Consider the following 23306-nt stretch of genomic DNA (forward strand, 5'->3'; position numbering starts at 1 on the left):
GAATCATAAAACAAAAAACCGGTTAAACTACCAGTTTCCAGAGCTAGATGAGAAACAACAGATTAACAATCAACAGTCAAAAACAGATTTGCAAACAATTGACTAAAAACAAAAGTTAATCATGCGTTTTCAAGTCTTCACTTTATTTGCATAATTCTGTAGTTTAACCGCAACAACAATTTATTTTTACATTAACACAGAAAATTGTCTCTTGCTAAATCCTTCACTGAATTTACAATGGAAACTTCATGCATCGATTTGCTTCCCCCAGTCCAACAAACTAGCACTGACACAGTTACATGTGTTATCACATGTGGATATATATACCCTTACTCTTATACCTTTAATAAAATTCACAAAGGGAAAAGTTGTGTGATTTTTACACTGTGTATTCACGGTACATTGGTCTCCAAGAGAACCTACAAGACAAGCTCAGCAGCATATTTCCCCCGGAGATCTCATTTCGGTTATTTCCGTGAGACGTTATTCACCATGACGTCATTCTCGGAGAAATCCGCCCCTTTTTCTCCTCGGAGAAGACGGTCAGCCATTTTAAGTTTACCAGTCGTCATTTCACACCGCTACAGTAGGACGGAGAACGTCAGGATTCAATTTCATCAAATTTCTCTTACAACTTAAGTGGAGAATTGCCTACTATGAATTGAAACTCTTCCTAAAATCAAATCAAGTAGATTTCTAGTGAAGTGACGCATAAGCCAGCAGATTCCAGTGTCGAGTTGTAATTTTTTGCACCTCAATGTAGCTAGAGGAAATGGCTGTGGAAAGCATGACTGTCCATCCAAACTCCCCAACTACCAACCACGAACACAACAGTCTCCTGACTGACGAAAGGTCGAGTAATTCTACAGTCATATTTAAATGAAACTATTTATTTGTCCTGTGCTTTTACACAAAAGCCCGGGGTTTCTTTTTCTTTTTCTGTCAAGGGGATTAAACTCGCCTTTTCTGGAAAACGAGTAAAGAGGTAAAGAACGCCATGTTGACACGACAACGCCAACTGGGAGGCCAAATAGCACCTGGGAGAACTTTATGCCCTCAATTTTTTCGTTATTACAACCCGCGACCAATCGACTCCAGCCGAGTTGTCGGAAGAAATATAGGCACGGTTGAAACAGCTGGTCAATCAAACTTTCACGCCATTGTAGCCAATTCAACGGTTACAAAGCATCGGTTAACTACCTGCCCCTTCTAACTCATTTTAACAGCTTTAACAATCGCGTAAACTCACTTAACTGTATACATGCGACAATTAATGTAACATAACTGGCCGTAGATTCTCAACGATTGTCCTTTTTTATAGCAATTGGGCATCGTTTTAAGCTAACGTAGCGCTGTTAGCCGGCTGGCTAATGCTATCAACTGCTACGCTTGGCCAAAGTGTAGGGAGCTAAGCTAAATGCTAATGATTCGCTAACGGTAGTTTGCCTTTCGTTGACGTTACCGAGCGTTTCTAAATTTTCTAACACACTTAATCGATGTTAATGGGTCAGAATGGGCGCGTTTTAATTTTATTTATCGCTTCACAGAGCGCGAACGTCGTGCCAAATAAGGCAACTCGTAGTTGGGTCAACTGTTAGCCCTACGCACTTAAAATGTTATGATGCTATGGTCATTTTATCGAAACAGCACCTGAAAAACACGAATTTTTGCCCCCAATCAACCCTTAACATTGTGACACCAGCCCCCAAATGCATTAATATTTATTATCTGTTCTAATTATGTGATTTTTTGAGTTTGTGTTGCTTGTTTGCCATTGCTATTTATCCAATATGTCACTTTTTCCACAGTCGTGCCCATACTGACTCGTCCCAAACATCCCCAAAAGTCCCCAAAGATGTGTTAAAACGTACGCAAAGCATCCCAAAAGTGTTCAAGTCAAACACCAAACTCCCTTTTTTCCATAGTCAACAGTAGGCGATGTTTATTTATTCAGTTGGCCCCACTCCCAAGTCCCAAATAGCCCTTTAGTGTCCCTTAAAGGTTAGGGATATAAACCTCTCTTAATGGTTTTGGTTGCAAAATGTGAAGAAAACCAGTCACAGTAAGTATTCCCCATTTTAATCATGGCCCTTTGCTTCTAGAGTAATCAGAGTTATGGTCTCATCCACAGAGCTAAAAATGTACCATAATGCATGGTAACTCCTAAAAAAGCTTAACCTGTTGTTTTATTGATTTTCAGAGTTTTTCACAGTGTTTTGCTGCTGTGATGTGACTAGTGTTTATGTGTAGAAATGGAAACTTGTTTACAGGATGAAAGATGAGGCTCGTCCTTCACTTAGTTTTAAATAGTGTGTTAAAGTTGTTTAGGGTGTGATCTATAGCATCCACAGAGTGGATAACAGCTCACTCTTCACAGGTTTATTAAGATATCTATGACGTGATGTGTTTTTATTGTCTGAGCTCAGAGATGGCTGGGCGTAGTGTGTTTTTACTCCATGTTTTTCCTCAAAGTGGCACAGTAGTGGGAGCAGGTGATGTGTGTGATCAGTATCTGGACAGGCCGGAGGGGCCAACAGTTTCTGCCCATAGTGACTCTCAGCTATTCCCCATTCATGACAACCTGCCTCCATAATGCAGCCAAATCCCCGTGCTATGAAAGAGAGCAGTCCATTGTGAGTGGAAAGTTTTCCTTGTGGTGTGTTTGTGTGCCCTGCAGCCTTATAGCACATGCCAGCAGTGAGGTAGAGGAGTGACTTGGCTGCTGAGATGAAACTCCAAAGTTTGTTGTGTTTGGCTGCAGAGCTGATAGTTGGTGCAGGACAAAGACCCTGCTGGAGTGAAGTACGTAAGCAGGGGAGATAAAAAAGCTGGTTCACAGTGAATTTTTCTTGGGGGAATTGGCATTAGATAAATATTTTACCTTCTATTTTATATCAAAAACTCAGAAATTGGGGATTGTCAGTACAGCAGGTGTGTTATTCTACCTTTGAACACAGGTTTTGTTGTTCTTTCTGAGCTCTGTGCTCTTTGTCACAGCGAATCTGCCACTGGAGCAACCCTTGGCCTCTGTTTGACTTAAAGTATCTGGATCACCAAGTTGAGATAAACTCAGGATATATATAAAACCCAGATCCAGCTATGTCTGATAGGACACCCTGCAGCCTTTGCATGTGATGATTTAAAACATTTTAAAACATAGTTTAAAGCACTTTGAAGGTGTCTGAAATTAACCAGAGAGGAGCTACGGTGGTGAGATGTGTTTTTCTGGATCATTCCCTGCTGATTAACCTTTAAATACTGTGAGTGAGAGATAAAGAGATGAATTATTAAGATCACAGCGCTCTCCCTCCGGAGGAAGCTTGTGTGTCGAGGATGTGTGTGTGTGCAGCTGACATTTTCCCTCAAAGCAGGTCACCTGTACCCTACACACCTGCTTGATCTGAGCTGGCTGTGTGATCTTCAAAGGCCAGAGCACGTTTTATAGGAGGCAGTCGTAGCGTGGCCTCGGGCCTGTAGACCGTCACCCTGCTTCAGCGGGGACTGGATCTGTTTAATCAAACATCGGCCTGTGCTGTAAGGAAAGCGTCTGTGCACCAGCTCCATCCATCTGCTCCTGATGACGCTGAATAGGTGTTTGATTTGAGCCGTGGGTCAGAGTGATCTCTGATTTATTTACCCAGCTCACCCTGCACACGCGGTCCCTGCAGAACGAGGCCTGCATGTGATCCATGTTAATTAGGATCTCATGGTTTTACTTACATTGCCTCATGTGAGGGGCCTGATTTAACACGGCATCAGCAAACTCTTCCTTTTTGTGCAACATAAATTATTTTACAGGAAGTGGTCTGTGAGGGTTTGACGTGTAGAAGGTGTTAAGGAGACCTACATTTCTGTTTCCTGCAGAAAGATTTTTATTATTTAGTGATTTTTTAACATTTTGTGGTTGAATTGTAATCAGAAGAGTCTTCAAAAATCATTCTTAATAACTCACCTAGCAGACTTTCCTCTATATTTATTTTATTTTTTATTAATCTGCATCACTCTGAGTGATTTCACGAAAGAGAAGCAGGAAATGGGACTGAATCTATGTTAATAATGTTACCCAGACATGTTACATATCCAGGTGTGTCCCCGCAGTTTGAACAGACAGGTAGAGACTGTTTAAGATCCTCTTGGCAGAGCAACAGGTGAAAACAAACACTCCATCCTCATTATTTCATCCTCGTTCAAACATTTCCTCAGACTCGTCTCTGTGATCCTCTGAGCGTTGGTTAATGATAAATCCTCTTTACTGGTTTTCTGACGCGGTTAAGCTCATCGTGATCATTTCACCCGTTTGTCCCTAATTTCTACGTTTACACACATCAGACTCTGAAATTTAACTTCCCACGTTTTTCACACACAGGCCCGAGGATGGCGAGCTGGAGGAGGGCGAGCTGGAGGACGACGGGGGAGAAATCGGGGACGAGGAGGTGGGTGGAGGTACGTCTGCAGCAGGAGCAGGAGGAGATGGAGGCGATGACGCAGGCGCAGGAGGTGAAGCGGGAGGTGAAGCGGCTACAGAGAGGACACGGCAAAGCCGGGAGCGCCGTGGAAGCAGCGAGTCGGACGATGAGCGATCCCACCGGCGGAAGAGGAAGAGGAAGAAAGAGCGGGAGCGCGAGAGGGAGAAGAGGAGGGCCAAGAAGAAACGCAAATCCAAACACAAAGTAAGACGCCACCGCTCTCCTGACGACATCAACCCGTGGTCATGACTGTCTCTAACTTCCTGTGTTTCTCTCCCTCAGCGCCACGCGTCCTCTGATGACGACCACTCTGACTTCAGCGATGACTCGGACTACAGCCCCAGTGAGAAGAGGAAGTACAGGGACTACAGCCCCCAGTACCCCCCCACGGTGAGTCCCACAGCGTGACCAGTCTCAGAGGTTCAGTGTTCTGATCCTGGATACCCGGGTCAGGTTTCTGTCCAAACTAACATCAGCTGATGTCGGACTTGTCTCCAGTCTCACGGAGGTTACGGCGGCTCGAAGAAGAGCAGCTACATGAAGATGGACAAGCAGAGCTACGGCGGCTACGACGACTACGAAGAGGACAACTTTGAGGGAGAGGAGGATGAAGACATGGGGGAGGAAGACTACGACGACTTCACCAAGGAGCTCAATCAGTACCGCAAAGCCAAAGAAGGAGGCAGAAGCGGACGAGGAGGTTTCCCAGGTCAGTGACGCTCCTCACGCTCCTCGTTTTATACAAACTGCCTCATCCATCCAGCTCATCCCTCTGTTTGTGTTCGCAGGAGGTCGAGGTCGCATGAAGAGCCTGAGAGGCCGAGGAGGCATGAGAGGAGGGAGGAGGGGGAGAGGAGGAGGCAGGGGGAGAGGAGGCCGAGGTGGAAAGATGGGAGGAGACGACGATGGAGACGGCTACGGAGACGAGATGGAGGTGAGGGTCCGACAGCTGACGACGCGCTGCTTTAGGATCAAACCTGGTCCTGGTCCTGGTTCTTACCCCTCTGATGTGACTCTTGTTGAATTCACAGTACGGAGACGATGACTACGACAACATGGGGGACGACGACTACGACGACTACTCAAAGGAGCTCTGTCAGTACAAGAAGTCCAAGGACAGGGGCAGAGGTGGGTTCAGACCTCAGGAAGTCTGAGGAAAGACCAGAGTCTGTGTGTGACGCCCAGGTCAGTCACTCCTTCACGGTGTCATGTTTTCATCCTCATCAGGAGGGAAAGGCGGCCGAGGGCGAGGCCGAGGTAAAGGAGGGCGGGGCATGATCCGAGGAGGGAAAGGCCGAAACCGTGGGAGAGGAAGAGGAGACATGGGGAACGATGAAGACAACAGTGGAGACATGGACAACGGGGTGAGGCTTGGTCCAGTCCGCTGGGTAAAACGATCCTGTATCAAAGTGACGGTAACCAGGAAACTCTGATCTCTGCAGGATGGAGGCGGAGGAGGCGACGGACCTGGACTCGGGAGGAGGAACCAGAACGAGAAGCACCAGGACAAGAAAGGAAAGGCCATCTGCAAGTACTACATCGAGGGGAGGTGCACCTGGGTAAGAAAGACCGACTGATGCTCGGTGTTATCAGGTCTAAAGTCACCGTTTGGACTCCGTCACATAAACTCTGTGTTTGCTCCTCCTCAGGGAGACCACTGCAACTTCAGCCACGACATCGAGCTGCCCAAGAAGAAGGAGCTCTGCAAGTTCTACATCACGGGGTTCTGCGCCCGGGCCGACCACTGCCCCTACATGCATGATATCCTTTACTCTGACGGACCCCGAGTCCCCAGACCCTCGCTGAGACCACCTCAGTCTAAATATCAGTCAGTTTAAATATGCTCCTAGTCCCAGTCTGTCTCCTAGTCCCAGTCTGTCTCCTAGTCCCAGTCTGTCTCCTAGTCCCAGTCTGTCTCCTAGTCCCAGTCTTTCTCCTAGTCCCAGTCTGTCTCCTAGTCCCAGTCTTTCTCCTAGTCCCAGTCTTTCTCCTAGTCCCAGTCTGTCTCCTGATCCCAGTCTTTCTCCTTGACTCTGGTTCTACGTGAGTTCCCCTGTAAGCTGTTTCACACCACGGGGAACTGCGTCAACGGGGACGAGTGCATGTTCTCCCATGATGCCCTCAACGACGACACCCAGGAGCTGCTCAACAAGGCAGGTCCCTCAAACACCTGGTCCTGGTCTAGGAACCCGGGTCCTGGTCTGGTTTGGTTTATTTTCTAAAGGTCTCATGGTCTGTGATGCTCTGGTGTTTCAGATGCTGGCTGAAGACGCCGAGGCCGGAGCCGAGGACGAGAAGGAGGTGGAGGAGCTGAAGAAGCAGGGCATCAACCCTCTCCCCAAACCTCCTCCTGGAGTCGGCCTCCTCCCCACTCCCCCCCGTCCTGTCCCCGTGGACACCAACGCAGGACCTGTGGACTTTGGTGGGCCTGCAGCCGGTGACTTTGGAGGTCTTCCTGGACCCAACCAGGGGCCAGTTCCTAACAAGTGTCCCCCTGGACCAGGACCAGGACAAGCACCTGTTCCTGGGCCTAACCCTTGCACTGGACCCCCGGTTATTGGTCCTGATGGAAGTCCCTTCCAAGGAGGGCCTCCAAATCCTGGTTGTCCTCCTCCTCCTCACATGGGCCCTCCTCCTCCCTGTGGTGGAGCTGGAGGGGGTGGAGGGAAGAAGATCCCCTCGTTGTTCGAAATCAAAGTCCAGCCGACCGGACAGCTGGCCCAGAAACTGGCTGTGAGGTAAGAGACCAGAGACCAGGGAGCAAGACCCTAGACCTCCTCCTGTAGACCTCCTCCTGTAGACCTCCTCCTGTAGCCTGTGGGCACCCCTGAACATGTATAAGATCAGAATGGGTCATAAAATCCTGCCTGTGGAGTTTTAGAAAGTAAACCACAGATTTAAAGTCTAATGTTTGTTTTGATGAAGAGATAAACATTGATCAGCTGTTTCCTCTGACTCACTGAGAGCGAGGAGGAGAAACCAGCTGAACCTCCTGACTCCACCTTCATAACACCTCGTCTTTACATTCTCCTCCTGCTCTCCTCCTGCTCTCCTCCTGCTCTCCTCCTGCTCTCCTCCTGCTCTCCTCCCGCTCTCCTCCCTCTGTCAGGGGTCAGACTCCCAGCACCACCCAGGGCCAGACTCCAGCTCCTGCACCAGGAGCCCCGGGAGCACCCCCCACCCACTTCCCCTCTCCCCCAGGCATGATGTCCCCTGATATGCAGAACATGGGGATGAACCAGGGGCCCTCCAACATGGGCCCCGGTGGACCCCCCATGATGGGGGGGTTTGCACCTGGTGACGGCGCCGCAATGCCTTCAGGCCCCGCCCCCAGCGGAGGAAACTTCTTCAACAACTACTTCACCCAGCAGGAGGGCATGAGCATGGAGGGCGTGGTGCAAGAAGGTCAGAGTCCAAACTCACCTGTACACAAACACACCTGTACCCAAACACACCTGTACACAAACACACCTGTACACAAACACACCTGTACCCTAACACACCTGTACTCAATCACACCTGTTCCCAAACACACCTGTACCAAACTCACCTGTACCCTAACACACCTGTACCCTAACACACCTGTACCCAAACACACCTGTACCCAAACACACCTGTACCCAAACACACCTGTACCAAACACACCTGTACCCAAACACACCTGTACCCTAACACACCTGTACCCAAACACACCTGTACCCAAACACACCTGTACACAAACACACCTGTACCCAAACACACCTGTACCCTAACACACCTGTACACAAACACACCTGTACCCAAACACACCTGTACCCTAACACACCTGTACCCAAACACACCTGTAACAAACTCACCTGTACCAAACACACCTGTACACAAACACACCTGTACCCAAACACACCTGTACCCTAACACACCTGTACCCAAACACACCTGTAACAAACTCACCTGTACCAAACACACCTGTACCAAACACACCTGTACCAAACTCACCTGTACCCAAACTCACCTATACCCAGTGGTCTCAGAGCTCCCGTGCTGACCTCCTCTCCTCCCTCAGGTGACTCCTACCAGGGCTTCGATGAGAGAGGAGCAGCGGGGAAGTTCCAGCCAGGAGGCCAGGAGGGCTCAGCCAACGGAGCAGCAGGAGGTCAGGGAGGCCTCTCTGTGCCGGACTTCCTGCCCCCAGCGCAGCGCGTCCTGTTCATGAGGATCCAGCAGAAGCAGCAGGAGGAGGAGGAGCGAGCTCGCAGGATGGCTGAAGGAGGAGCAGAGAGGAGCAGAGACACTGAAGGTAGAGGAGCAGCCTGTGTGTGTGTGTGTGGGGGGTCCGAGTTTGTGTTTATGAGTTTACCTCTTTTAAAACCTGTCCATGAGAACAGTTAGCGATCAGCTGAGAGTGAGCGATCAGCTGGGAGTGAGCGATCAGCTGGGAGTTAGCGATCAGCTGAGAGTGAGCGATCAGCTGGGAGTTAGCGATCAGCTGGGAGTTAGCGATCAGCTGTGAGTGAGCAATCAGCTGAGAGTGAGCGATCAGCTGAGAGTGAGCGATCAGCTGGGAGTTAGCGATCAGCTGTGAGTGAGCAATCAGCTGAGAGTGAGCGATCAGCTGTGAGTTAGCGATCAGCTGTGAGTGAGCAATCAGCTGAGAGTGAGCGATCAGCTGAGAGTGAGCGATCAGCTGTGAGTGAGCGATCAGCTGGGAGTTAGCGATCAGCTGAGAGTTAGCGATCAGCTGGGAGTTAGCGATCAGCTGAGAGTGAGCGATCAGCTGAGAGTTAGCGATCAGCTGATCTCAAACGTGTGACGCAGTGAAGCGTCTCCTCTCTGAGCTGCGTGTTAACTCCTCTCTGCTCCTCCCTCCAGGCGACTCGGGGAACTGGTACTCCAGTGAGGATGAGGATGGAGGAGGCAGTGTGACCTCCATCCTAAAGACCCTCCGTCAGCAGACCCAGCCTCCTCTCAAACCTGACGGCCCCCCGAGCGACCCCCGCCTCCAGAAGGCCCCTCCCAGCAGCGCGCCTCCTCGCCCCGCAGACCCCCGCTTGGCGCGGGACCCTCGGCTGGCCCGCGCCGACGCTCCTGACTCCTCCCACTCCATGCTCTCTCAGCCCTCCTCTGGACCTCCTGCTGACCCCAGGCTGGCCCGGCTCGCTGCCTCGTCTGCTGCGTCGTCCCAGCTGCCCCCTGCCTCCAAACCGGAGCCTCCTCTGGTCTACAAACCTCCTCCGCTCACGGCTCCACCCGCTGAGGAGGAGGAGACGGAGCGGGTCCTCCGGGACAAGCCCGTGCCGATCCCTCTGGACCCCCTGATGGGGATGGCTCTGAGAGACCCGCGCTCCCAGCTGCAGCAGTTCAGCCACATCAAGAAGGACGTGCTCCTCCACATGCCGGCCTTCATCAAGACCGTCACCTGGTCCCCTGAAGACCTGCTCCCTCTCCCCATCCCCAAGCAGGACCTCCTCCCACTCCCTCCAGGCATCCCCCCGGTCTCCTCCATAGACCTGCGTCTGTCCCGGTCTCAGCAGGCCCTCCACACTCCACAGCCCCCCCCAGCCCAGCCTCCTCCCCCCATGGACCCTCCTGCTCCCTCCTCCTCCTCCTCCTCCTCCTCCTCCCTCCCGGACTTTGAGCTGCTGTCTCGTATCCTGAAGACGGTCAACTCCAGCCCGTCTCAGACTCCCTCACCTCCTCTTTTACCCACGCCTGCCCCTCCTGGGTCCCTGTTGGGCCCACCTCCTCCTGGACCTCCTGCTCCTGTAGATAAGCCCGTTGACCCCCGTATCGCTCGTAAAGTCCCGGCGGACCCCCGCCTGCAGCCCCAGAAGTCTGCCCTGAAGCAGCCCTCTGAGCCCGCGCCTCCTCCCAGCTCCTCCGTCTCCTCCTCCACAGCTCCCAGCTCCTCACCCCCCACCATCGCTCCCTACGACCCCAGGCTCCTCTCTGCAGCCGGACCAGGGCGCAGCGTGGGCTCAGGGTCACCAGGGGGCGCCAGCGTGCTGAGCAGCATCAGTCTGTATGACCCCAGGACTAGCAAACCGGGCAGCCCTGGTCCCAGCAGCGGCTCCCCTAACTCTGCCAGCACAGAGTCCAGACCCAGTGACCCCGTGCCTGCTAAGCCCAAGTCCAAGGAGCCCCTGTTTGTCCGGAAGTCCGCGTTGGACCAACCAGAGCCAGAGAAAAGTGCAGAGCAAGGGACGGACCGCTACAACAGCTACAACAGACCCAGGCCCAAACCGGCGCCCTCGCCCAACTCCGCCTCTCAGGGAGGACCTGCAGGAGCCGGGCCCGCTGCAGCCGGGGCTCAGGGGGCTCCTGGAGCCGCTGGGGATCAGGGTCCCTCAGGGGTCCACAATCTACCAGTGTCCTCTCTGTTCGGCGTGAAGCAGGCGGCGAAGCCCGGCGGGACGGGGAGTCCATTTGGAGGTAACAGCCCGGTTCAGACGGACCAGGTGAACACGGATCAGGACAACGCCTCCCTGAAGGACGTTTTCAAAGGCTTTGACCCCACGGCCTCCCCCTTCTGCCAGTGACCCCCCCACACACACCCACCCGCTCTGAGGGGGCGGCGCCGTTTGGTTTTAACTTCATCAGACACTGAACCAATCAGTGAGGAGAGAGACGCAGTGAGGCTGCGGCCTGGGGGCGGACCCCGCACTAACACACACACACAGACACACCGTACACACACACCGTGTTCAGAGTCTATCTGAGGGTCGGGGGCGGGGTCAGAGTAAATCCTCTATTTTAAGACTTGTTGTTTGATTAAATGTTTTCTCGTCCTCTAATGGCTCCATGAACACTTCTTCAGAGCGCAGCAGAAACAGCCAATCAGAGCGCCACCTCCTCTTTCAGCCACCCACCTCCCTCCGTTTGTCTGAGGTCAGAGGGTCAGAGGACGGAGAGATCCCTCTTTAACCCAAACAGGGTTTTCTGAACTCCCCACGCCTCGCTTTCTGCAGAGACTTCATCCTGGTCCGTTTGTTCTGCTCCGTCTCTGAGTTGGTGGTTTTAACCCTGCAGCTCCTGCCGCTCCTGCGGCTCCTGCAGCTCCTGCCGCTCCTGCCGCTCCTGCCGCTCCTCGCACCAAACTTAATTTTGTTTTAGCTCTTACCCCAGACTCCTCACTCACCTGTTACCTGTCCGTAGTGCCTCTGTGAGCCTTCCTCCCTGTCTGAACGTGTTTTATCAGTGGGTGACATCATCAACCAGGGACAGGTTGGACTGATCATAGAGAGCCTGTCTCTCCTGAAGCTGTGGATCTGAGCCGTGTGAGGGGAGCTCTGAGCGGTTAGAGGAGTGATCTCCCTGAGCTGTAACGGTTGGTGACGGAGCCTCGATCCTCAGCTTGGACCTGGGACTCTGCATAATCTGGGGTCTGTGCAGGATCTCCCTCTGCAGCCTGAGCTCTGAGCGTGGGACTAGCATCAGGTTTTAACGGCTCAGATGGACTCGACGTGGTCCTCATCATCCTCCAGGCTGTAAAAACCATCTGGTCTCATCGCGGCGTCCCGTCTGTGTGAGGATCTGTCACGAGGAGGGACCTGTAGGATCTCCTGACCCTCCTCCTGTCTTTGTATAAATGTTGATCATTTTAATTTATTTTTTTTATACCGGGGTAAAACCTTCCTCACTGAATCATTTTATAAAGCAGAGATTTGGGAGTACGGCTCAGCTCGCTGGGATCACCGCTCCCCGCTGCAGCCGAACAGAGAAAGAGACAGAGACTATTTTTTTATTTCCTGTGTATAAAGAGTCAAAGTAAAGAGAGACGCCACGCGGCTCCTTCCTGACGCGGAGAGTCGGACTCTGAGGCTGAAACGAGTTCTGGTCTTTCTTTTACAGTTTGTTGTTTTATTTTACAGCTTGTGTTTCTCCTGCTCTGTAAATCCAACACGTCTCCTCCTTCAGAGGAGTTTTCTAACTGTTCACTGTAGGTCAGGCTGTCAAAGTATTTAATAAAGTTGATACAGCATCAACCACTGAAACAGATCACCCTGCTCACCTTTATTCACAGTTTTTACTATTTTAGGTTCACTTTTTAAAACACCAATGAAAAAGTTGGATGATGATGATCACAGACGATATCTTGAGCCATATTTCCCCAAAATAAATCACACCACATGTGAGTCAGTTTTTAGGATTTATTCTGAAATTTTAATTTTTTTTCTAAGCCAGTTTATGAAAAAATAAAAATAAAGGGCGTAAATATGAAAACTAAGTTTTTTTTTAACAATTTTTTTTTTATAGATATATATATATATTGTAATACAAAAAATCCTGAATCTGCAATACATCCATTTTCCTTTGAGCCCTAATAAAGTTAAAATAACAATAATTACAGGAAAAATGAAGCAGATAAAGGTTAGAAAAGTCATTGAAAATAAACAAATTGAGTAAATCTGCTCATGTGCTGACTGGGTCACGCTCTCTGTCTCCTCATAAAAATGTCTGCACAGGTTACTGATCACAGAAACATGACCATCCGTCCCTGAACCCTCTTCTCTTGTCGACTGAAGCCCTAAAAGGTCATGATTACCTACTTTTGTATTTACATGTTTTCTCAAGTTAACAAGTGAATATCTGTTGTTTTCTGCAGATTTAGCCAAACTTTTCTTTATCTCTGTAAACAAACCTTGAAATAATTTATCTCATTATCTTGTTGAAAGGTCCCATATTCTGCAAAAATCCCTTCATTCAGTCTTTCAGTGAAATGTGTGGGTCTTTGTCTTTCCTCCCAGCCACAAAATGTGATAATTAATGACCAAACCTGTTCTTAGTAGAGCTTGTTAATGTAAAATCCTGACCTAAAACCAGCTGTTTGGATTGTGGGGATTTGCAGATGTCAGAGCCATCACTGTTCTGTTTTTGTCTGTAAACAGCCACATAGCTCCATGCTCAAGCTTCCCATCTCTGAAGAAGACAGACTAAGTGTCTAGAGTTCATTTATCAGGAAATGTTCCAGCTACACTCAGTAAAACTGAGCATGTGTGTGCTAGTCACTTCACGGCCGACTGCTTTTCCAACTTTGGACAGTCCAACAGAGGGCTAGCCAATAGACTGGTCCTGAATCCAGGCGCATTACCAACCATCCTCCAACAAACCTGGGACCCTGGAAATGTGAGTATTTTAAATGCTGTGTGCTGTGGAGCAGATGGAAGAGCTTTTCCTCAGTGTCCCCCCTGTCTCTGTGTTAGCTTCAGGATGCTAACTTTAGCTGCAGTTAGCCTGTTGTTTTAGCCTGTAATGTTACGGTAAACCAGCTTCTCTGTTTTCTAAACATTGTGCACTCGGAGCTCGTGGCGCCGCTCTCAGTGACGTGGAAGAGCGGGGCGGTATCAGCGGTGGCTCATTTACATATGAAGGCCACGCCCACTAAATCAGAGCGTTCTGAACAGAGGGGCTATGAGAGCCTGGAAACAATGCTGCTGTGCTTGATTTATTGGCTTTTTGGACCAAAACATGTTACTACCATTTCATGAAGACATCAATGATCCAGATTAAACTGCAGGAAAGGAGCAGGAGAGGGGAGCTTAACAAATTCATCAAACCACCGCCTGGTGTTTGCCTCCGCTGCCCCAAATTATCAGCAAGCTGTCGATAACCAAAATATTCCTTCTGTCTCTGTAACGGTTCATCTACCATCTCAAAAAATACGGGTCATAACTGGAAAATAATGAAAAAATAAATATAATTAATTATGACCTTTCAGGGCTTCCATACTTTGATTGATAAACATGTGTCTAAGAAGGACTCTGCAGAGAACACTGTCTGCTTCTTTCCAGCGCCTCTGAGGCCCAGACGGGTGGAGTCAGTGAGTCAGGGCGGTGCAGGGAGCTGTTATTGTTCTGCTTCGTTGTTGCGTCAGAGAAGCTCATGAACAACCTGTGACACAATCAGTCGCGGATCTCTCGCCGCTGTCAGCGCTCTGCAAACGCTCCTCTCTATCTTTAGGCTCGTCCTGACTGAAGCCGAGCCGCTGGGGATCAGCGCCACAGCAGCACGCCGCCCGTTTCCTGGTTCACTACCATCCACGGTGACTCACTTCCTGTTCCCCTCCCATCCTGCAACACTGGCTCCAGGAAGGTACACCATTCATCCAGGAGCTCAAAGGTTTCCTCTCTCACACACAGAAACACACACACACACACACACACACACACACTCCTAGCTGCCTGTTCATGGCTAACACCTTGGTGGCGGCGTGCTGCTCCTCTGCTGACCTTCAGAGCAGATGTTGTTTATCTCAGACTCTCCTTAAAGTGTGATGTACCCTGCGTCACTGACGTCTCTGCAAACTGCTCTGACCTGACACCAGACACAGCGACGACGAAACACACAAACGTCCTCTGACAACACGAGGAAGAGACGCAGCGAGAAGATTCAGACATGACGAGGCAGAATCATCAGAAAACAGACACAGGAGGAACTGACGCAGGAACTTTACTCTAAATATAGCTCTGGGAACTAAATATAAAGTTCTCTCAGGAACTTTGGGGGCGGGGCCTGTAAGCTGAAGATCTCTGATTGGTTTAGCAATCCACAGTGTTTTACCCCCTTGGTTTAGTTCCTCCAAACTAATGGTCTCTGATCCTGATGGTGTGAACGTGTCTCTCTCAGCTCCCGGTGTTCCAGTTTAAAGAGTGACCCTGTAAACTGGAGACCTTCAGCTGAACGTGTCAGAGGAGATCCAGGTCACAGCATGAGACAGTGCTAATCTTGTACATGCTAACTTAACACAACTAAATGCATTTCCTCAAGTTCTGTACTTTAGTTTGATTTAGAAAAAAGTGAATCCATCATTTAGTCCACTTTGTCCTGGATTTGAAATCTTTTATGGTCCATTGAAGCTTATTTGTCCCACAGTGGGGAATTTACAGAGTAACGGGAACAAACAAGAAAGGATGAAGTGAAAAACATTACAATAGGTAAATATTGAAAAAATAATTTAGTAAAGAAAAAATATGTAAATATCAAGCACAACATCAAACTGGAAAAAAATCTACTGAAAGAGGTGATATTTACAGTTAGCATACTTTTTGGTCCTATTATTTTAAAGTGAATGTATTTTTATTTGACCCCCTGTCCAGTGAGTTATGTTTCCAAAAAAGAGATTTATACAATAATGTTTATCACCAACTCCAAAAGTTTGATTTAGAGAAAATGATCCTGTTTCCTGGGCTAGATAAAGTCCTTAAAATCCTAAAAGTCTGATATGTTTATCTCAGATCTCAGAGCAACATTGGTTTGATTTCACACTTGGTTGAAAATAAGAAAAAAATGGTAAAAAGTGTTTTTACCACTTTCTTCCTGAATCAAATGTTCAGATGTGTTGTAACATGGAATAGCCCATTGAATAAGAAGGGAGGGGGAGGAGCCAAAACCATCATTACAGATTAAGACTTTGATGGATTTTGAAGCATGTGAAGTAAGATTTAGAAAAAAGAAATGCTTTCAGTTGAAGAGAACTTCATCAATCAGTTTTTAAGAGATGCTTTGGGGGCCCCTGGGAATCTTGGGGCCCCAGGAAACTGCCTGTGTTTGCCTAATTGTAGCTACGGCCCTGCTTGAATCCACCTGCTGAGCCACACAGCTCGTCTGTCTCCTCCAACTTTCTGTTTTTTGCTGAAAGGCCTTCACTGTTGTCTTACTGCCCTCTGCTGACCTGGAGGAGTACTGCAGCTACCATCATTTTTTTTTTTTTTTTTTGGTCTGATTTATATGTATATAGGTCTTTAGACCGAGGTGGAAGCAGAGTCCAACAGTGGGCCTCAGGAACCATTTAGTTCCTGGACTTTCTGGTGGAAAAGCAACTTTTGTCTGAGCCTGACGGATCCTGAGCTCAGAGCGACAGCCTTACCTCACTCTGCGTGAATCATTTCTTTTCTCACAGCTACCTGAGACACACACACACACACACGCACACACACACACACACACACACACACATACACACACACACACACACACACACACACACACACACACACACACACACACACACACACACACACACACACACTCACTCACACACACACACACACACACACACACACACACACACACACACTCACACACGGCTATAATTACCTGCGTGGATTCCTGGACTGAGTAACCGTCCTATTGTTGTGTCACATGGAAAAGGGTTTGGCCCTGACTCTGAGTTTCCTGCTGTCTCAATCTGGATCTGGATCTGATGATCTGTTTGTTAATCTCACTGAGAGCTGATTTAACTGATTTTAACGTGTCTTCTCTGTGCGGCAGAGACAGCAGCTGTCAGATTTCAGGGTTCCTGTGGATCCTTGAAAAGTCTTAAAAGGCATTGAATTCATTATTCTAAAAATAAGGCCTGAATTGGCATTAAAAAGTCTTAAATCCAAATTTCAAAAGTCTTAAAAATTTGAACACATTGGTAAGATTTATGTTAGTTTGAAGTTAAAAAAAAAAATTTTTATTTATCTATTTTTCTAAATAATTTCCTGATTTACTCTCATGGCAGCATCGCGTAATCACAATAGTGGAACTAACAAAACGGTGATGTGGTTGCACCAGGAACTTTTAAAGCAGACACATGTCTTGGTTCTACCTCAGGTGCCTGGAGAGAGAAAGAAAATGAGGAAAAATTGGCAAAAAAAAAATCCAAAAGTGGCTTAGGAAAACTGATTATGGCAGCAAAATTAAGAATTAAATTTGAAATTAAATAAAAAAAAACTGTAAAAAATCCAAAAATGGTTGTGACAGTGAATGGGGGCAAAAAAGGCATAAAGTCATAAAGTTGTAAAAATGGGGTTAAAAAAAGGTAAAAAGTGATGTTGTATGTAAAATAAATATTGGGTTAAAATTGCCTCCAACCCAGGTAAATCATCTGCTGTTTTTGTTTGTTAGTTTTGTTTGTTTCAGTTGTGGTTCGTTGTGGACTTGTTTTTAAATTTGATTTCCAACGTCATTAAAAAAGTCTTAAAAAGTCTTAAATTGAACTTGACTTGAGCTGTAGGAACCCTGGATTTTATCTCTTAAAAAGTTTGGTCTGAGTCTCTCAGAGTTTGGTCCTCTCTCCTCTCTGGGTTTATGTCAGGTTATTAATCAGCTCTGACGTGTAACATGAGCCACATGTGGACTATAAAAAGACTGATCAAGTGGATTAAATGTAAATAATCTGATGGAGTGATGAAGGGATTATTTGTGTATTAACTTTTCTGTTTGACCATCAGATCCTCCTGAACCTTGGTGATTTCTTTATTTCACGTCAGATATTAAATTTCTCCCTCTTTGTTTGGCGTCTGCAGCTCAGAGACTTCCTGGATGATAATGAGATTAGAGATTAGGAGCAGCCGTCGATGACAGCTCCTCATGCGTCTCCTCGTTTCTGTCTTTTCATAAAAACATGATTTTCAGAGAAACGGTTTAAGAATCTGGGATTAAAGAGAAGAAACTCTGACTTCTTTACAAACAGCCTCAGATCGCCGTGGCGGCCATGATGGGGTCTTTCTGAGCAGGCGGCGTGTTTCTGTCACTTCCTGTCTCTGTCTCTGTGTCCGTCCCAGTTTTCCCAGAGTTCCCTGAATCCTGCAGGTGTGTGTGTGTGTGTGTGTGTGTGTATCTTTGATCAGTAATCGTCTTAGCGCCGTGCGCGGGGAGGCTACCTGTGGAGAGGGTATTTATAGAAGACCTGATCCTCTTAGAGGAAGACCTGGGCTGGGATTTGGAGAGGGGCAGAGGTGCAGTGCTGTGGTTGAGCCAGAGGGGGCGCTGTGTGTGTGGCCTGAGCTCAGTGTCATCCTGGGAGTGAACGACCAGCTCCCTCAGTTATCAGACTTTTCTTTGAGTGATCCTGCAGCAGAAAACATGTGAGCGCTGCAGCTGATACCAGCGCAGATTAAAGTCCTGTTTGACCCAAACTGTGAGTGATGACCTGATGAAGGCCTCAGTATCAGCTCCTGTCTCTGAGACGACCTCCAATGAGTCGTGTCATGACCCAAAATATCCAAACTCATCAGAGAGAGTGATGAAAGTCTCTGTCTCAGGGTTTGAGGCTGTGAGCTGCTGGATGAAGGACTCTCTCCTCCAGAGGACTGAGTCTGTTTGGTTCATACAGGTCTGACCCAGACTGACTGACTCCTCTGACTCCTCTGATGAGCTGGAGGAGGAAGATCTCTGCAGAAAACTTCACATTCACATTTCCTCCTGCTTCATGCTCTAATTTCAGGTCCCTGTGAGGAGTTTTAAACACTCTCAGATTTCTGCCTGATCCTGATCCACACTTTGAATCAGATTATCAGCTCCTACAGAGGTTATTACTAAATGCTGCTTCTCAGCTTCCCCATCAGCTGATGAAGTTTATCAGAGAGAAGAAAGATCTAAGTTTTTCTGAAACGATTTCTGTGATTAATTTTGTAGTGATGGTGGACACTGGAGCCAAACTGTCAGACAGAAAAAGGACAGAAGAGCAGAAGAAAGAGAAACAGGAGAGAGATAGAGCACAAGCTAAAGGCTAACACGTGTACTAGAGGCTAAAACACAAGCTAAAGGCTATAATCACCAGCTGAAGGATAAAACATGAGCTAAAGGCTTAAATTAAAGCTAAAGGCTAAAACATGAGCTAAAGGCTAAAACACAGGCTAAAAGCTAAAACACAGGCTAAAAGCTAAAACATGACCTTGAGGCAAAAAAAATTAACAACTAAAGGCTAAATCACAGCCCTACAGCTAAAACATAAACAAAAGGCTAAAACATCAGCTAAAGGCTAAAACATCAGCTAAAGGCTAAAACACAGGCTAAAAGCTAAAACATGAGCTTTAAGCTAAAACATGAACTAAAGGCTAAAACACAGGCTAAAAGCTAAAACATGAGCTTTAAGCTAAAACATGAACTAAAGGCTAAAACACAGGCTAAAAGCTAAAACATAAGCTAGAGGCTTAAACACAGGCTAAAATATGAGTTAAAGGCTAAAACATTAGCTACAGGCTAAAATATGAACTAAAGGCTAAAACACAGCCCTAAAGCTAAAACATGAGCTAAAGGCTAAAAGATGAGCTTGAGGCTAAAAAATTAACAACTTAAGGCTTAAACACAGGTCTAAAGCTAAAACATAAACTAAAGGCTGAAACATGTGCTTAAGGCTAAACCATGAGCTAAAGGCTTAAACACAGGCTTAAGGCTAAAACTTTAGCTAGAGGCTTAAACACAGGCCAAGAGCTTAAACATGAGCTACAGGCTAAAATATGAACCAAAGCCTTAAACACAGGCTGACAAAGTTAGCTTGTTGTCAGGTTTTAAAGTGTAGCTCTAACTGTTGATGAATACCTTACCTTGTGGAGCTGGATCTGGGAAAAAGTTAACGAACAAAGAAAAGTAGTTAGTTAGAAATAAATCTGAAAAATAAACACACGCCTTGTTCTGAGTAAGTCTTCACCACAGTGTGTTAGACTCCAGGCCAGAAGGTGGCGCTGCAGTCTGAGTCAGACAGATCCTCCTGTGGTTGTTGAGTTTCTGTGTGATGAAAACCTGAGGACAGTGTGTCCTCAACACTTCAATCTGCAGGAGTTAGGATCAGATATCAGACTGACCTCAGACTTTCATACTCTAATCATGAGTGACATCACTTCAGCTGCATTTTGAAGGTGTAAATATGTATATATACAAAAGGTTTGTGATGTTGATGGAAACATACAGAAAAACCTTCAGAGTGTTTGGACAGTTTAAGCTGTGGATCCTCTCAGACGATCTTCAGAGGAAATACAAAATCCCCAGAGACTGAAACCTGAAGGAGAAACAGTGAGAGTCAGATAAAAAAGTTTAAATGTTAGAAAGAAAAAGAGGAAATGAGTGGACAGCTCTGATCCTTCAGCTCCTGATGAACAGACGAGCAGAGAGAGGTCGACGTGAACAAACTGACGTCACGCTGCTGCTATGTCCCTGCTGCTCATGTGACAGGGCCCTTTGTGACACACACACACACACACACACACACACACACACACACACACACACACACACACACACACACACACACACACACACACACACACACACATGCCTGAGTGTATGAGAGCTGTACCATCACACAATCACTGTTTGTGTCTGTATGTGTGTAAATCTTTGTCTCTAATCCATCTTTTCCAGCTCCTCCTCCTCTTCTCCTCCTCTCCTCTCCTCCTCCTCTTCTCCTTTTTCTGTCCACTCCTGATCGTTGGTCTCAGAGTGAACCTGTCAGGGACCTGGGTCACCCTGAGATCCTGGATACAGCAGGACTTCATGCAGCGACTGTCTGTTAATAATTAATGCCCTGGGCCACTGGTTGGTCTTGGTGGTTAAATCTTGTGCCTTTCAGAGAAATTTCTGTTTGGAGATTATCACCAAAGTTTTTGGGTAAACTCTACCCAGTCTTTAAAAAGCTGGTCTCGTGTCAGTCTTCACTAAGATAAGAAGATCACAGCGTCTCTGAAACAAGTGGCAGTGAATGAAGCATACACAGAAGTGCTTCAAACTGCAGTTCTTTAAGTGTCCACTTGGGGCTGTCTTTAGAAGAGAGAGTTAGAGACACAGCTCACCTGAGCGACAGGTGAACACCCTGTAGCTGTTAGACAGGAGGCTCAAAGACCCAATCACGACTCTTCGCTTTAGCCCGTGGTTTGGCAGTGGGCTGAGTTTCATGATTGGACAGAAAGCATCAGCTCCATAAGCTATGCTAGGCTAACGCTACAGTATGCAGAAGCTAGAAACCATAGCTTCTGAATACCATAGCATTAGCTTACCGTTAGCTTTTCATGCTTCATCTGTCTCATTACTCATGTGATGTGATGCATCATGGTGATCCTCAGAGCCACAGAGACACCAGCAGCAGAACGATCAGTGGTGTTTACTCAGAGGCCTGGAGTAGATCTACAACATGAACATTTACAGAGCCTGTGTTTGTTTGAGGCGTTACCATGGCAACAAAAAGTTTCCTACATTAAAGTTTGTTTGTGCTTCAATCGTGACACGAGGAGGAAAAAACAGACGTCAGGTTTTACAGGATTCAGATGATGGTTTATTGTTTTGGTATTCCTTATGGACACACAGTTCTCTGAATCTGCTGGCACACACACACACACACACACACACACACACACACACAAACACACACACACACTCTGCAGTTCGTCCTCTTGTTTGTTTCCTCCTTCGCCCTTGACCCACTGTGGGACATCCTGAGCTTCATCAGCTCGTTTTGCTCTGAAGTCTCTGGTTCAGGTGAAAGGCCTGTTGGGTAATATGAGGCCCCCTGTGGTCAGTCCACCTCTGGTCCCATCCGGACCCGGTGACACCATCTGACAGAACCCCGGAGCGGTCTGGACCCCCTTATGTAACCGCTGTGGACACGGCCCTGCTGAGAGCTGACGGACCAGTGTTAGGGAAACACATGTGGTCCTTCCTGTGTGTGTGTGTGTGTGTGTGTGTGTGTGTGTGTGTGTGTGTGTGTGTGTGTGTGTGTGTGTGTGTGTGTGTGTGTGTGTGTGTGTGTGTGTGTGTGTGTGGATAACAGTGTTTATCCCTGTCAGCCTAAGAGTCTGGGACTGTCAAGTCTGCAGTTCCCATGTGAACATAATTGGCAAACACACACATCCTCTCACACACACACACACACACACACACACACACACACACACACACACACACACACACACACACACACACACACACACACAGTTTTCAGCCCCTGTTTGTGACTTCCTGTCCAGTTGAAAGAATTCAGCCATCACGGCTCTCATCCTGGGAAGACTCCTCCTTTCCTTTCCTTTCCTTTCCTTTCCTTTCCTTTCCTTTCCTCTGTCCTTTCCTCAGTCCTTCCCTTCGTGCTGAGGTTACTCTGGTTCAGGGCGCCGTGTTCCTCTCCTGGTTTGACGGCGACTGTCCTCACATTATGAAAACACATTCCTTCCATATCTGCTCCTGTTTCCTTCTGCACGCGCTCAGAGCGACCAGCCCTGCTGAGGCCTGAAGGATCGCTCTGAGCCCCGCCCACAACAAGGGCACTTCCTGTTAGAGGAACATCCCAGACAGACCAAACCGTACCCTGAGCGTCATCTCGTCCTCCTCCAGCGTCCTGCAGTTTGTCAGAGTAAACATCCTAACGTGGCGACTGAGTCCGTCTCCACTTCCTGTCTCTTTCTGGGGCAGAGATAATCTCACAGGTTGCATAACTTGTTTTTATTGTTGCTGTTTGGTCGTGAAGTCAGATTAATAAACAGCTGCTCACTTTGACTCCACAGGCCGTGTTTGTTTGTGTTTGTGTTGGAGTTTATTTGTGCAGCAGCTGTAAACTGAGCATGCTCAGAGGAGGCAGCGTTTGACAGGATGGTACAAACTCTGATCCACTTACAGACGCTGTGAGGAGGTTCCTGTTTGGCGTTGGCTGCAGTGACACCTTGCAGAATTGTATTTATTTTGTATTATTTCATTTTATTTATTTTTTATTATTATTTTGACTTAATTAATTAATTTATTCATTTATTTTTTAAATTTATTTATTATTTCATTTTATTTATTCTTAATTATTATTTTTATTTGATTTAATTTTCTAATTTATTTATTTTTTAATTATTTATTATTTCATTTCATTTACAAGGTATTTGGGTGTTTTTCCCTTTAATATCTTAAATAAGACATTTTTGTAGACCTGTCTGGTGAATTTGTCTCATATTGAGTCTGATGAGACAATTTTTACCCCAAAAATCTCTAATAAACGTTTCCCACTTTGAAGATAATGAGCTCTATCAAGTTTTACACCTTTGTGGAGCACAGGGGGCCTAACGGTTTAGGTCCCGCCCCATGAGGTTCGCCCTGGAGCGGGTGGCCCAGGTTTGACACTCGCCTGTG

The 23306-nt window shown here is 47.5% G+C and overlaps 1 protein-coding gene across 1 annotated transcript; it reads left to right on the forward strand.

Annotated features, from left to right (window-relative positions):
• Nucleotides 1-514: 514 nt before the first annotated feature.
• On the forward strand, nt 515-12536 carry LOC141786574 (zinc finger CCCH domain-containing protein 4-like). The gene is made up of 14 exons (XM_074665180.1): nt 515-852; nt 4367-4670; nt 4749-4856; nt 4965-5175; nt 5255-5400; nt 5498-5594; nt 5694-5830; nt 5909-6025; nt 6116-6227; nt 6510-6619; nt 6723-7204; nt 7576-7871; nt 8509-8742; nt 9315-12536. Exons 1-14 carry the CDS (start codon nt 773-775, stop codon nt 10979-10981), a joined length of 4101 nt encoding a protein of 1366 aa, XP_074521281.1. The 5' UTR covers nt 515-772; the 3' UTR covers nt 10982-12536.
• The last annotated feature ends 10770 nt before the right edge of the window (nt 12537-23306 follow it).

This window comes from Halichoeres trimaculatus, unplaced genomic scaffold (genome assembly GCF_033239565.1).
Source record: "Halichoeres trimaculatus isolate MK-OKI-2021-1 unplaced genomic scaffold, fHalTri1.1 fHalTri1_scaffold_227, whole genome shotgun sequence".
NCBI classification, from domain to species: Eukaryota; Metazoa; Chordata; class Actinopteri; order Labriformes; family Labridae; genus Halichoeres; species Halichoeres trimaculatus.